The sequence below is a fragment of the Babylonia areolata genome, chromosome 11 (genome assembly GCF_041734735.1).
Source record: "Babylonia areolata isolate BAREFJ2019XMU chromosome 11, ASM4173473v1, whole genome shotgun sequence".
In the NCBI taxonomy this organism is placed as follows: Eukaryota; Metazoa; Mollusca; class Gastropoda; order Neogastropoda; family Buccinidae; genus Babylonia; species Babylonia areolata.
In genome coordinates this window covers 20826619-20839370 of record NC_134886.1, presented here as the reverse complement: position 1 = coordinate 20839370, position 12752 = coordinate 20826619, and the positions used below count along the sequence as shown (strand labels likewise).

General features: G+C 42.3%; 1 protein-coding gene across 1 annotated transcript in view; it reads right to left on the bottom strand.

The window, feature by feature from the left end:
* Positions 1 to 2259: 2259 nt before the first annotated feature.
* Positions 2260 to 12752, bottom strand: part of LOC143287167 (uncharacterized) — a 14262-nt gene continuing 3769 nt past the window's right edge. Inside the window, exons 2-4 of the mRNA XM_076595111.1 lie at positions 12569 to 12752; positions 10800 to 10870; positions 2260 to 2948 (exon numbers count right to left, since the gene is read on the bottom strand). The exon at positions 12569 to 12752 is cut by the window's right edge and continues 16 nt beyond it. Of these exons, the coding sequence (XP_076451226.1) occupies positions 2260 to 2948; positions 10800 to 10870; positions 12569 to 12752 (944 nt within the window). The remainder of the gene's footprint in view (positions 2949 to 10799; positions 10871 to 12568) is intronic.

The window sequence follows — 12752 nt, the reverse complement described above, 5'->3', positions numbered from 1 at the left end:
AGCCTCAGGGGTGGTAAATTCATGTTCACACTAAGGCAGTGAGGCCAAATCCTCTCCTTTCACTGTTTTTTTTTTTTTTAACCTTCCCAACCAAAGTCAAGGGCACCCTTTCACACACACCTGGGTGGAGTGAGGAAACAGGAGTTAAGTGCCTTCCCAAAGACACACACCACCATGCCGAAAGGTGGCCTCAAACTCTTTTTATCACTGGTGATCAGTGGTGATACTGGATCACAAGTCTGACGCCTGACAGACTCTACCATGGAGCCCCAAACGAGAGGTTACATGCAGAATGAGTTATTTTCATGTAAAAAAAACCCAAATCAAACAAACCAACAAAAAAAAAAAGAAGCAAGAACAACTCTTAACAAAGGAACCATTCTCAGTGTCTTTCCAACACACACACGTGACAGGGATGAGGGACAGTGCTGCAATGCAGCATGCACAACTCATCAGGTAGCCCCAGTGTGTGGCATGACGCCCCTTACCCCCTGACCAAGATGCCAGGAACGCTTGCAATGTTGTTGTGTTTTTTTTTACCTGAGAAATTAAACAACTTTTGAGAACCTAAATCACCAACAATGATTGTTTCAAAGACAAATCCAGTCAAAAACATAAAATACGATAAAATAAAAACAAAAATCTTTCCCAATCAAGTATAAATGAAATCCTGAAACCCCTCCCCCCCCTCCTTGTACAAGTTATTTGATCATAGAATAGAAAATGGGGTAAAAAAACAAACAAACCCACCTAATTCAAACTGCCTGTACTGCGGAATTAAGTCACAAGTCTCCGAAAGCCAGTAAATGCTACGTCCACACAGCTGACAGACACATTTATCTTCCTTTAACACTTTTTTTTTCTGAGCGTATCTGGTCAAAGAACATATGTCCTGCATGAATAATAAAACTGGGACTGTCTAGACAGATAAGTGAAAACAGAGTTCAACCAACTGCTATAGGTCAGACTTGTGCTCTCTGTCCAGAAAAGGAACATACTTTTAGAGTATGTTTTCTTTAATTTATCAAGACAAACTAAAGACACCCAAATCTGGAAAAGGATTATGCCATTTCAAGGGCTGTGGTATTAATTAATAAAGCTCAAAGTCAATGTTGAAGAAACCTTGGCAGGACTGTGTTTCAGATCATCATAACTGTCCATATTTTTTTTTGGTGTTTTTGTTTTTGGCTGGGGGCTGCCCCATCAACTGCATTGTTTCAGTGGCATTACTCCTACGCCGTTCAACTGAAACCCTCCATACACAACCGTGACCAGGTTTGTCTGCTGCAGATTCAGCTCGAGCAATCTGTCTACAGGATACTGTTGATGCCAGGTCACCAGGACAGGCCACACACCAGAAAGTACCCTGCACTGTCAAACGGTAAGGACAGTTCTGGTTTCCTTACATCAGCATTGCCGAAAAGCCTGCTCAAACTCACAATGCTACTTACAGAGGTGCTGCTTTTATACCTACAACTGAAGCTGTCTACATTCTTCCACACAGAACGAGTACGCTTGTTCCTGTTCCCTTAAAACTGTTTCCACTGAACTGCACTTTCTCACATTACTTAACTATAAAGGGCTCTCGTTCTTATCCTTTCCTTCTGACACTTCAGTCTGGACGATGACAGGACAGCTTAGTTTATGTCAGAGCTGCTCATGCAGGGGCAATTGTCTTCTAAATTCATATAGATTATTTATAAAAAAAAAAAAAAAAAAAAAAAAAAAATCATCTTCACTTTCAATGCAATTCCCTTCCACGTAAACAATACGCCGACTGCAGCAGTTAAAAGGAATACAGCAATTTAACTCAAAACATTTTTTTTGCTACCCCCCCTCAAATTGTCAACAGAGTGACAAAACATAATGACACACACACACACACATATATACATGTGTATGTTGGTTATAATGGTACCTACTCCTGAGCAATAAGGTCATCTCCTTTGACTGAACCATGCTGCAAAAAGGGTACAGCTGTGTTTTCCCCTCTGTGGAGACAGAGTTCACAGCAGTAGGCAAAACAGTACTGCACAACAACAAAAAAAAAAAAAGGATGACGATATCGACACCCTTGCCATTTCTCACCCCTGGATTTCACTGCAGTGGCCGCGAGAGGTATGACACAAAAAGAGCCACAAGAGAGACCCGATCCAGTCCACGCGTCCAGTGGAGCAAGCCAAGGCAGTCCCTAGCAGTGTGGCTGTGTGGGACCAATCGACCCACTGACAGACTAACCGACAGACAGACAAGCATGGCTCAGAGGTTGTGTGCCTGGTGCTGCTCGTTGACGAAGTGCAGGTGGAAGTCATTCTTGTCAGCGCAGATCTTGTGGCACATGCTGCACTCCCAGGGGCTCTGCTCCCCGTGCAGGGACTTGTGCAGGAAGTACATGCCCCGCTCCTCAAACAGGATCTTGCAGTGGTGGCAGCGGTAGATCTTGCCCTGCGACTCGTAGTACACCAGCATGTCCGACAGGGAGGGCACGTCCCCGGACACGCTGACGGCGGTGTGCTGCGTGGAGGCGTCCTGGCGGGTCTTGGGGCGGGCAATGGTGACCTGCAGCTCGGGGATGTCCTGCGAGCGCTGGATCATACCCTGCAGCGTGGAGAAGAACTCTGACAGGTTGCTGGTGGAGTCCGCCGACGACCGCACTGAAGTGTTGGACTGGGGGGTCAGAGGGGAGGCCGGGGGTCCGTTGATGCGGTTCTGGCGGGAGAAGGCCTGGATGCCCGGGATGCTGCCCACAGAAGCTGCACGACGATTGGGCGTGAGGAACTGGCCGGCTGCCTGGCGAGCGAAGGAGTGGGCGGACATGCTGGAGGTGGGCGTGTCCCCCGGGTAGATGTCCTGCTGGTGCTGCAGCTGGGGGGACATCCTCAGCCCCTCCTCCCTTGGGGGCATGGGGCTGTTGGACTGGAACCCTTCCCCTCCTGGAAACATGCCTCCTGCGCCACACACACACACAATGTTTCATTAACTTTTGATCCCTTTTGGGGGTATGAAGGATTTGAGAACTCAACATAATCAATAACACAACTAGATTTATTTTAATGTTTGCATCAATAAAGGTAAAGTATGGTTAGACATTCCTTCATCTGAACGTATTCTATGCAACACTGCAAGTCTCATCTCAAGATGATAAAAACAAAACAAAAAATATAATAAATTCCATTATGATTATGGAGGGGTTATATAATTATTGAATCAAATCATTTTGTTCTCAGCATAACCATGAAATGTGTTGTACACAAGAAATACTAATGAATAGAAGGTAAATGCATGGATTTATCAATGTTAATCAAATTTTCAATGACTTACTGGATGAATAAATGAATGAATTAACTTATTAATCACCTAAAATGGTGACAATAATAATAATAATAATACTTCAAATCATAAAGCATCTTTCCACGTAAAACGTGCTGAACTGCCCTGTACAACGTCAATAACGACGTTTCAAACATGCATTTAAAAGCTAACATGAAACACACATACACACACATACGCACGCACAAAATCATCACAGACTATACACACTCATCATACACGTCACACGAAAAATCTGAACTATGCATTGGCTCCAAATATGGTTATGGACACAGATAACAAAAGGACATGGCCATGGACCAGTTTTCTACATTCTCAGAAGTCTGCAAAACTATTCAACCAAGGGTAGAAATAAACGACCTGATACCTCTGTGCAAACTATTTCTCAGGAATATAATGCTGGAGTCAGTCACATCAAGGATTTCAGTTTTAAGTTTATTTTACGCAGAGACATTTGACATTTATTTTACAAATAATAAATTTGTGGAGTGTTCCACCAAAAAAAAACCCCATGTTCTGGAGATAACTGATTTATATGTAACATTTCTGTGTCATGATTCAATCCATCTTGATACACGGACACATAAAAAACTCATCCTGAAAAAAGAAAAAAAAAAAGAAAAAAAGGCACTGTTTGAATGACAAATCTTACATGATGAAAATGACAGATATTTGTACAATTAATGCTTAATGACTGATGTATGCGAATGAAAATCTGTCTGAAATTTAACACAAGACCATCAAAAATACCAATGCTACAGCCACACAAACACACACACAAAGCAGGCATACAGTACTTAACCCTTTGAGCCCTGAGTTCCTGAGCAATTTTAACCCTTCTGCCTGAGCTCCTGAGCCAAAATTTGCAAATAATTGGTATTTAATGTGTCACGGCAGATATAAAAAGAGTGCCCTGACCACCGCTTTACTGGTGGTAGAGAAAAATGACATAATGCCTAGCCACCGGTTGAGCGGTGCGTAAACACTTGTGTCGTATTTTGGTATTGGTTGACTTATATTGAAATCAATCTTTTTTATCCAAAGCACATGCACAATGAAAAGGCGCGGCCATGTTGGTACTACATTCGCTGACGTCAGAATATTACGGTTTTTCTGACTGGCTCTTCAATATAAGTCAACCAATAGCAAAACATGACACAAGTGTTTATGCACCGCTCAACCGGTGGCTAGGCATTATGTCATTTTTCTCTACCACCGGTAAAAGCGGTGGTCAGGGCTCAAAGGGTTAAAACCCACAGATCTTAAATATAAATACCTGCTTCTCCATTCACATGCAAAAATCACGAAGGTGAAATCGATAGGCTGGGAACATCTGACCTGGGAAATTATCAGTTTTCCAGACATAGAAACACCACAGCGCTTAATCTGGATCGTTCTTCTGTTGGGTGGTACATTTTATTTCTTCTCCTACAGTCTATGGTTTGGTTCTTCACCATGATGTCTTGGTTCACTCAGTTATATGTTCCTAAAAGGAAATCCCTTCTCTTTTTTGCAGTTATCATTTTCACTCTCTCTCTCACTCTGCCTCTCATGGTCCGTATTTCTTCTGTCCATCTCCCTTATTCTCTTTGTCCAAGTTTTCTCTCACCGTCTCAACCCCTTTCTTCTTCTTTTTTTTTTTTTTTTTTTTTTTTTTTTTACTCCTCCTCCCTCTCCCTCCTTATTTTCCCCTCTTTATTCTCTCTTTCTCTTGCCATATTTTGACCTCTCCTCCCCTACCTATTATTCTCTTTCTCTATCCATATGTCCACACCTCTCAGCCTACCCCAGTTTCCATCAACTTTATTCTCTATCTTTTTCTCTCCTTTTTTTTTTAAATATATTTTATTCTTCCACCCTGCCTGTCTGTGCCTGAACTCCCTCTTCATCTTTTAGGTCAACTTCAAAGTGAAAACAACAGCAACAAGCATTCTCTATCATGAATATCCTCTCATCTCCCAAACTTTTACTATTCTTTACTTAATTATCTTAAAACAAAAATGGCTGGCTTTTGTCCTTGTTCTCAAACTTATTCCACTCACATTTTTCTCCCCTAACACATTACCTACCCCCTTCCTTCTCTCTTATTTACTCTGCATGTGTGTGTGTGTGTGCATGTACTATTCCTCTACCCTTCCATACGATTCTGCAGTCTGTCTCTATCTCTCTCTGTCTCTCAAAAACACACACACACACACTCTCTGTCTCTGTTGCACCTCTCTTCCTCTTTGTGTCACCCTCTCTCTCTCTCTCACTCACACCATACCCTCTCTCCCCTTCCCTCTCCCTCCCCCTGAGCCCACACCTGTAGGGAGGGGGGACTCGGCGGAGAACGGAGGTGAGGACAGACCAGCCGAGGGACTCATGGGAGGGAAGCCTCCACCATGCGAGTTGGATGCTAAATTGGGCGACATAGGCTCCGCTTTGACCGGCTGGCTTTTCGAGGCCAGCTGGGAGCAAATGGTGTCGATCTTCCTCATTGCCTCACTCTCCAGGTTCAAGGACAAGGCTGCAAACCGAAAAGGACCAATACTGTCACACACCCACTTTTCTTTTCTTTTTTTTTGGTAGAAGAACACAGAAAAAAAATCAAGCACAGGAGGAACGCTTGAGTTTTCAAAAAAAAAAAAAAAAAAAAAAAAAAAAAAATCTGAACAAAACCACAAAAGACAGAATCACTGGTTGGCTGACTCCTGAAAAAGTTAAGGAATCACTGTGACAGACACTTGTTACCGGAACAGAACACGGATTCTGCAGAAGGCACGGATGGATTCCCCGAGAATCGAAACAAAGTCTGGAATCAATGGGTTTGCCACACTCCTGTCAAATCAGCTGATCATTTTTGGTAAACATTTCTGGTGCTGTCTCGTGTTTCAAGAATCTGAATGAAAACACCAAACCTGGATTTCCAGATGAGCTATACTGTCCTGAAAACGAAACCATCATTGATCAGCACTGAAGGTCGTGTCGGTCAGTACACCACCAAAACATTTAACTCTGAGGAGTACACACACCGTAAACTGAGGCCTTCTGTGCCACGTTGCAAACATACTTTTAAAGTTTCACCCATGAACAGAGTAGTCAAACCACAATAACACCCATCCTTTTCTTTCTGTTCTATTAAACATGTACACACAAACTGGGGTGCGAGAGACCAACAAACCAAAATCTGGAAAATGAATGTGTCCATGTTCCTGATTCCCCAGAAGGTTTCAGTGCTTGAAGCAAAGAATGCAAACAACATACTTGGTTGTACTTATCATGATGTAAGAAAAACTCCAAACACTTGTCAAACAATCTCCACAAAAACCAACATGCAGGCAAGGTGGCAGACAAACAGCCAGACACTGTTCTGCTGATAATAAAACATGAAAAAAAGATCAGATAAAAAGAAGAATTACTGTATAGAAATAGTGTGTGAACTGCATAACCTGATCCAAATTATGTTTTCTGCTCACCATCACAAAATGGGTTCTTGTTTGTAGAGCCAGAAGTTGTGTGCTCACAAGTGATCACTTCCACCTAAACTAAGCAGCCCTGTCCACATCAATGGACTGTCACACTGTTTTAAAACCACAACATAATAAAACAGAATCTGCCAAACATAATTTTCACCAATCCAGATATGATCCAGAAATGACCCCCAAAAAGTCTTGCCAATCTAAAGACAGGATCCCCCCCCCCACCCCCCCCCCCCCACCCCCAATCCGGGTATCTGCTTAACTGTGAAGACTTAAACCCCAACCTTTAAAGACACCACCACATTCATTCAGGCATCATTCCACACAGCACTGACAAGAGTGGTCGACACACACGCCAGACTGATCCCCCTCGGCAAAGGCCCACAACGTGTAGAGGATGGAGATCAAGTTGAGGAAGGTAGATGATTGTGTTACCAGCTTACTGTATTTACATCTAACTTCTCCCTCCCTTCCTTCTGTAAAGCTCCTTTCATGTAACCCCTTCCTTTCGTGAGACAGACAGACTCAGAGAGACAGAGACCGAGAGGGGGCAGGGGGTGGGGGAGAGAGGGGAGGAGGGTGGAGAGAGTGAGCGAGAGACAGAGAGACAGAAAAGGGAAGGAGTGGAAGGGGAGATTCATGGGTTTTTTTGTTTTTGTTTTAATTCTCAGTTGTTCTGTTCCAATACCTCATAAGTCATATGGTTTCATTCAACTGCTGTGGCTTCCCTTTATAAAAATAATACTGCCTTCATCTGTCACTTTTCTGGCTAGATCACAAGAACTTGTACATTGATCATTGACTACTTATGAAAAAAAAGAAAAAAAGAAAAAGAAAGAAAACAAACCATGGAATTTCAATAATGTATTTGAACAATCACAGTTTGAGAAGTCAATTGTACACCACCCAATCATTCAAAACTTACATTAGATTAATCTAGAAAGCTGTAAAATATCGTATGTTAAAAAAGACAGACTTACATTACATTAGATTAATCTAGAAAGCTGTAAAATATCGTATGTTAAAAAAGACAGACTGACAATGTAAACCGAACTATTAATAGTACTATGTAAAATATCGTATGTCAAAAAAATGACAATGCAAACCTAACCACTGTATAAAATATCATAATTATGTTAAGAAGACTGACAATGTAAACATAATAAGTGCACATATCATGATGAAGTAGTCACAGATTTAAAGGTATACGATGTACATGCATGCAAACATTTCCAAAAAGTCATGATAATTGCAGAACACATGACGTAGAATTTACTTTTAGATAAAACTGCTCAGTATGTATTTCATATAAAACTTACGCTCCAATGCTAAATTGTTACTTTCTCAAAAGGCTGTACAAAATAAAAGTATCAATACTTTTCATTCTTTCCTTTTTTTGAAAACTGACCCCTTCACCACTGATCTTTACACCATAAAAAAGAGTTCTTCAAAATTAAACCATGCACTTGATAGCTTTTTAAAATCGCAAATGTGACTTGTAAGTATACCATCTGTCAATACTAAAAGAACATGATCAAACCGGAAACAGCATGTGGCTTCATGGTTATCCACCCTACAAGTAGTACAACTGACGAGTCTGACAAAACCTTGACCTTTCGACAGTTCGAGCAGGAGGGGACATGAGATGTCTTAAAGTCGTACACTGAGATTGATTTTTTTAAAAAGTCAATGGAAGGTACTGAAAAGTAAAATGAAAAGACGCCGAAAACAAAAACAAAAAAAAGGACTGAGTACTCACCACTGAACAACCTAACGAAACGCAACATAAATGACTGTCACACGATTTTGACACTCAGCTCTTCAGCAGGCCAGATAAGCACGCAGCAAAAGAAAGACATATCAAAAAGATGAAATGGACAAAACGTACACCTCAATGAGACGATAAACTGAGGTCCCAAGTGCAGCAGGCACTTAGCACATGTCAACGAACCCATATAAGCAAAAGGGTTGTCCCTGGCCAAATTCTGAAAAAAAATCCACTGTGTCTGTGCGCGTGCATGACTGAAGCCTGAAGGGATGACACAGGAAACAAATGATGAGCGCCCAAAGGCAGCTCTCAGCTGGCTCTTTTCAGGTAGGCAACCGGTTTAAGCAAATGACTGTGTGTCTGTTAAGACTTTGGTCGAAGCACATGGTTGTTTCTCACAGAATCCACTCAACAAGACTCCTTGGTGGGGAGCAACGTTCTCTTCTCAGTCTGAATTTCACCAGGCTGTGGGGAAACACTCACTGGTCTGTATCTGCTTTTGGGTGTTGAAGACTCATGGGCAGAAATCTGTCATTATCTTATTTATTCATACATGTTCATATTTTCCTAACTGGCCTGGTTTTGGAATTTTTTTTTTTTTTTTTTTTTTTTTTGGTGGGGGTGGGGGGATGTATCTACAGACTGGTCACAAATATTCAAAGTTTGAAAAAAAAAAAAAAAAAACCCAACCCAAAAACGGTCATGTGTCCTTTTCAACATTTTTTGACAGGGATTTTTTTGGTTATCTTTTTTTTTCATCCATGTAATCCATACTTAAGAGCCAATGCAAAATTGTGCTGATGGTACTGAAATATCCATGCCAAACAAAGTACACTGTAGAGTTAAGTGATCCAAATTCATGCACTGTATCCACCAAACATGATAAATGATATGGAGACCTAAAACTGGTGACAATTAGCAAGGGTATATGATTCAGATCAAAGCAGATTTTGTGAAAAACATTGTTACTTGCTCAGTGTGTGTGTGTGTGTGTGTGTGTGTGTGTACACGCGCGCATGCACACATGCATGTAAGCATGTGCGTGCACGCACATGTACATGTGAGCATATGTGTGAGTATGTATCTGCATGTATATGTGCATGCATGCATGTCTGTGCGTGCGTGTGTGTGTAGTAGTAGTCTTCAGTTTAACGTCTTCCACTTTAAGTGATATTAGACGTGTGTGTATGTATGTGTGCACATGCGAACGCACACATGCACACTTGTACAAATGTGTGCATGTGATTCCTTCCTGAATGGTTACTGCCGACTGTGATGAGAGTGAAAGGATGCCACACAACTACAAACCACAATGGTCTCCTTGACAGCAGCTGAGGAACACTGGAAAGAAACAGGACATCACATCAATCAGGTAAAACGTCAAAAACCTGTCCAAAACAAACTGCATGTCCAGGAGGAAAAATTGGGAAGTTCCTAGGAATAATGGGAAAAGAACCATGACTTAAACAGACATGTGGGGTATGATTTAACCAGCATCTACCGAATGGTGTCTGTAGCAGATGATCCAAGGTCCAAGCTGCCAGCAAGAATAGAACCACTTTGATGGAACAGTCAAGTCAAAAGTGAGTCCATAGATTCCACAAAGGAAACAGTGTTGCCCCTGTTTCACTACGACTTACCCCAATGAAATAATTTGAACTTACGGATGTCAGCCAATCTTATTAAATCCAACTCTTACTATTCCAAATTCACACTGTGGTGGAATGAACTATCAGTCTGCATTCTGAAAAAGGTTCACCCATGTCTGGACTTCAGCACCATACAGTGAGAGCGAGAGTTACTGGTAGTGAGCAATGACAGTAAACTGTAGCAGCTCTGCCCAAATGTGGTGGTGTGCATTGTTATGGTTCTAACCTGTGGCTCAACACTCTGCTTACATCCGAGACTGACATAAGCTTACAGTTAGGCCAACAGCAATGAGAGAACTGTATGATCAATGGTTTCTCCACTGCAATCAACTTCGTATTTTGTGAAGGACTACTACTCTCAAACCAGGAGGCAATAAAATCATACAGGCTCATAATGTTGCAGCTTTGGAGACCATCCCTAAAACCAACTTTCCTTAAACCCTCTTGGCCAAGAGAGTTGTGGGGATGTAACATGGGCAAGACACTCACCACAATGATCGTGAATTCTAGCCCAGATAGTCCGGGGGACAGCAGTGGCCTCCTCTGCTGTTCAGATGGTCATTGTCGGACACGACTGACTATCATACATACCTGAAGATGAGGAAGTTCCAGCAACGGCAGCGGCCATGCTGAGAGGAACCTGTGTGGGAAGGTCTGCCACCCTGTTGACAAAATGTTCATGTCTATGAGGATGGACACAACAACAAAGCCAACCAGTCAAGGCATGGGAAAATTGTCTGAGCTATGCTGACTGCTTGTTGCACCACCAGTAACTTTTTTCCTTTGCTTTTTCTGGTACCAAACTCCCTATACATTTGTATATATACAGTCTAGAATTATCCTTTTAATGATGAAATATTAATAGTAGTAATAATAATAATAAGTAACACTAATAACAATAACTATAAGAAGAAGAAAAAGAACAAAAACAACAACAATAATAATAATAAATTTTAATAACCCCCCAAACTACAGTGGAGTGATGGCCTAGAGGTAACGCGTCCGCCTAGGAAGCGAGAGAATCTGAGCACGCTGGCTCGAATCACGGCACAGCCGCCAATATTTTCTCCCCCTCCACTAGACCTTTAGTGGTGGTCTGGACGCTTGTCATTCGGATGAGATGATAAACCGAGGTCCCGTGTGCAGCATGCACTTAGCGCACGTAAAAGAACCCACGGCAACAAAAGGGTTGTTCCTGGCAAAATCCTGTAGAAAAGTCCACTTCGATAGGAAAAACAAATAAAACTGCATGCATGAAAAAATACAAAAAAATGGGTGGCGCTGTAGTGTAGCGATGCACTCTCCCTGGTGAGAGCAGCCTGAATTTCACACAGAAAAATATGTTGTGATAAAAAGAAATACAAATACAAATTCAAATAAATAATGATAATTGTCAGTGGATAATGTCAACATCAATTTGCTTATATAAATAGTTGTACTGTAGTGTATTCTACTGCACTGTATTGCATATTTAACTATGTATTGTATTATTCTTTTATCACAACAGATTTCTCTATGTGATATTCAGGCAACTCTCCACAGAGAGAGCATGTTATTACACTGAGAGTGCCACCTTTTTATTTTTGGTATTTTTTCTGCCTGCAAATTTGTTTGTTTTCCTATCTAAGTGGATTTTTCTACAAAATTTTGCCAGGTACAACCCTTTTTGCTGCCACGTTGTTGTTTTTTTTTTGCTTTTTTTTATGTGCGCTATGTGCATGCTGCACACAGGACCTCAGTTTATCATCTCATCTGAATGACCAGACCACCACTTAAGGTCTAGCGGACGGGGAGCGGACTGTGGGGTTCGAACCTGTGCAGTCAGATTCTCTCACTTCCAAGGCAGAGGCTTTACCACAAGGCCAACACTCCACTTGCAAGCCTACCCCTCTGTCTAAACTTATCCTATCTCTCCTAGTCTTTACATTTCATCATTTCATTGTACCACACAACACAGAATACAAAAAACAAAACAACCCCCCCCACCCCCCAAAAAACTATCATACTCATTCATTTTCTTTTTTCCCCCCCTCTCAACAAAAACAACCTAAATCTCTCACACACACACAATCATCCCCCCCCCCCAACAACCATCCAACCACCCAATCACAGCCCATAATCATCACCCACCAACACCTCCAGTCCAACCACCACCACCACCACACACACATTACACACATTTACATACACAATCATCTCCCCCCCCCACGGACCCCCCCCCCATACCCCCCAGAACAACCACCCCACTGCCCATGATCACCACCCATCAACCACTCCAGTCCAACCACCACCACCAGCACGACACCACCACCAACACGACACGACACCACCACCCCAAGCCCCCCACACCCCGCCCTGACCTGAAGTCGCCGGCCATGTGACTGAAGCGGCTGCGGGTGTTGAAGGTCTGCAGGGTGTGACTCTTCTTCAGGTGGTTGTTGAGGGCCTCCACGTTGCTGGCCTGGAAGTTGCACAGGTTGCAAGACAGCACGTTGGATGTGGGGTGCAGCTTCAGGTGGCGCTGCAGCTGGTCTGCTCGGTCAA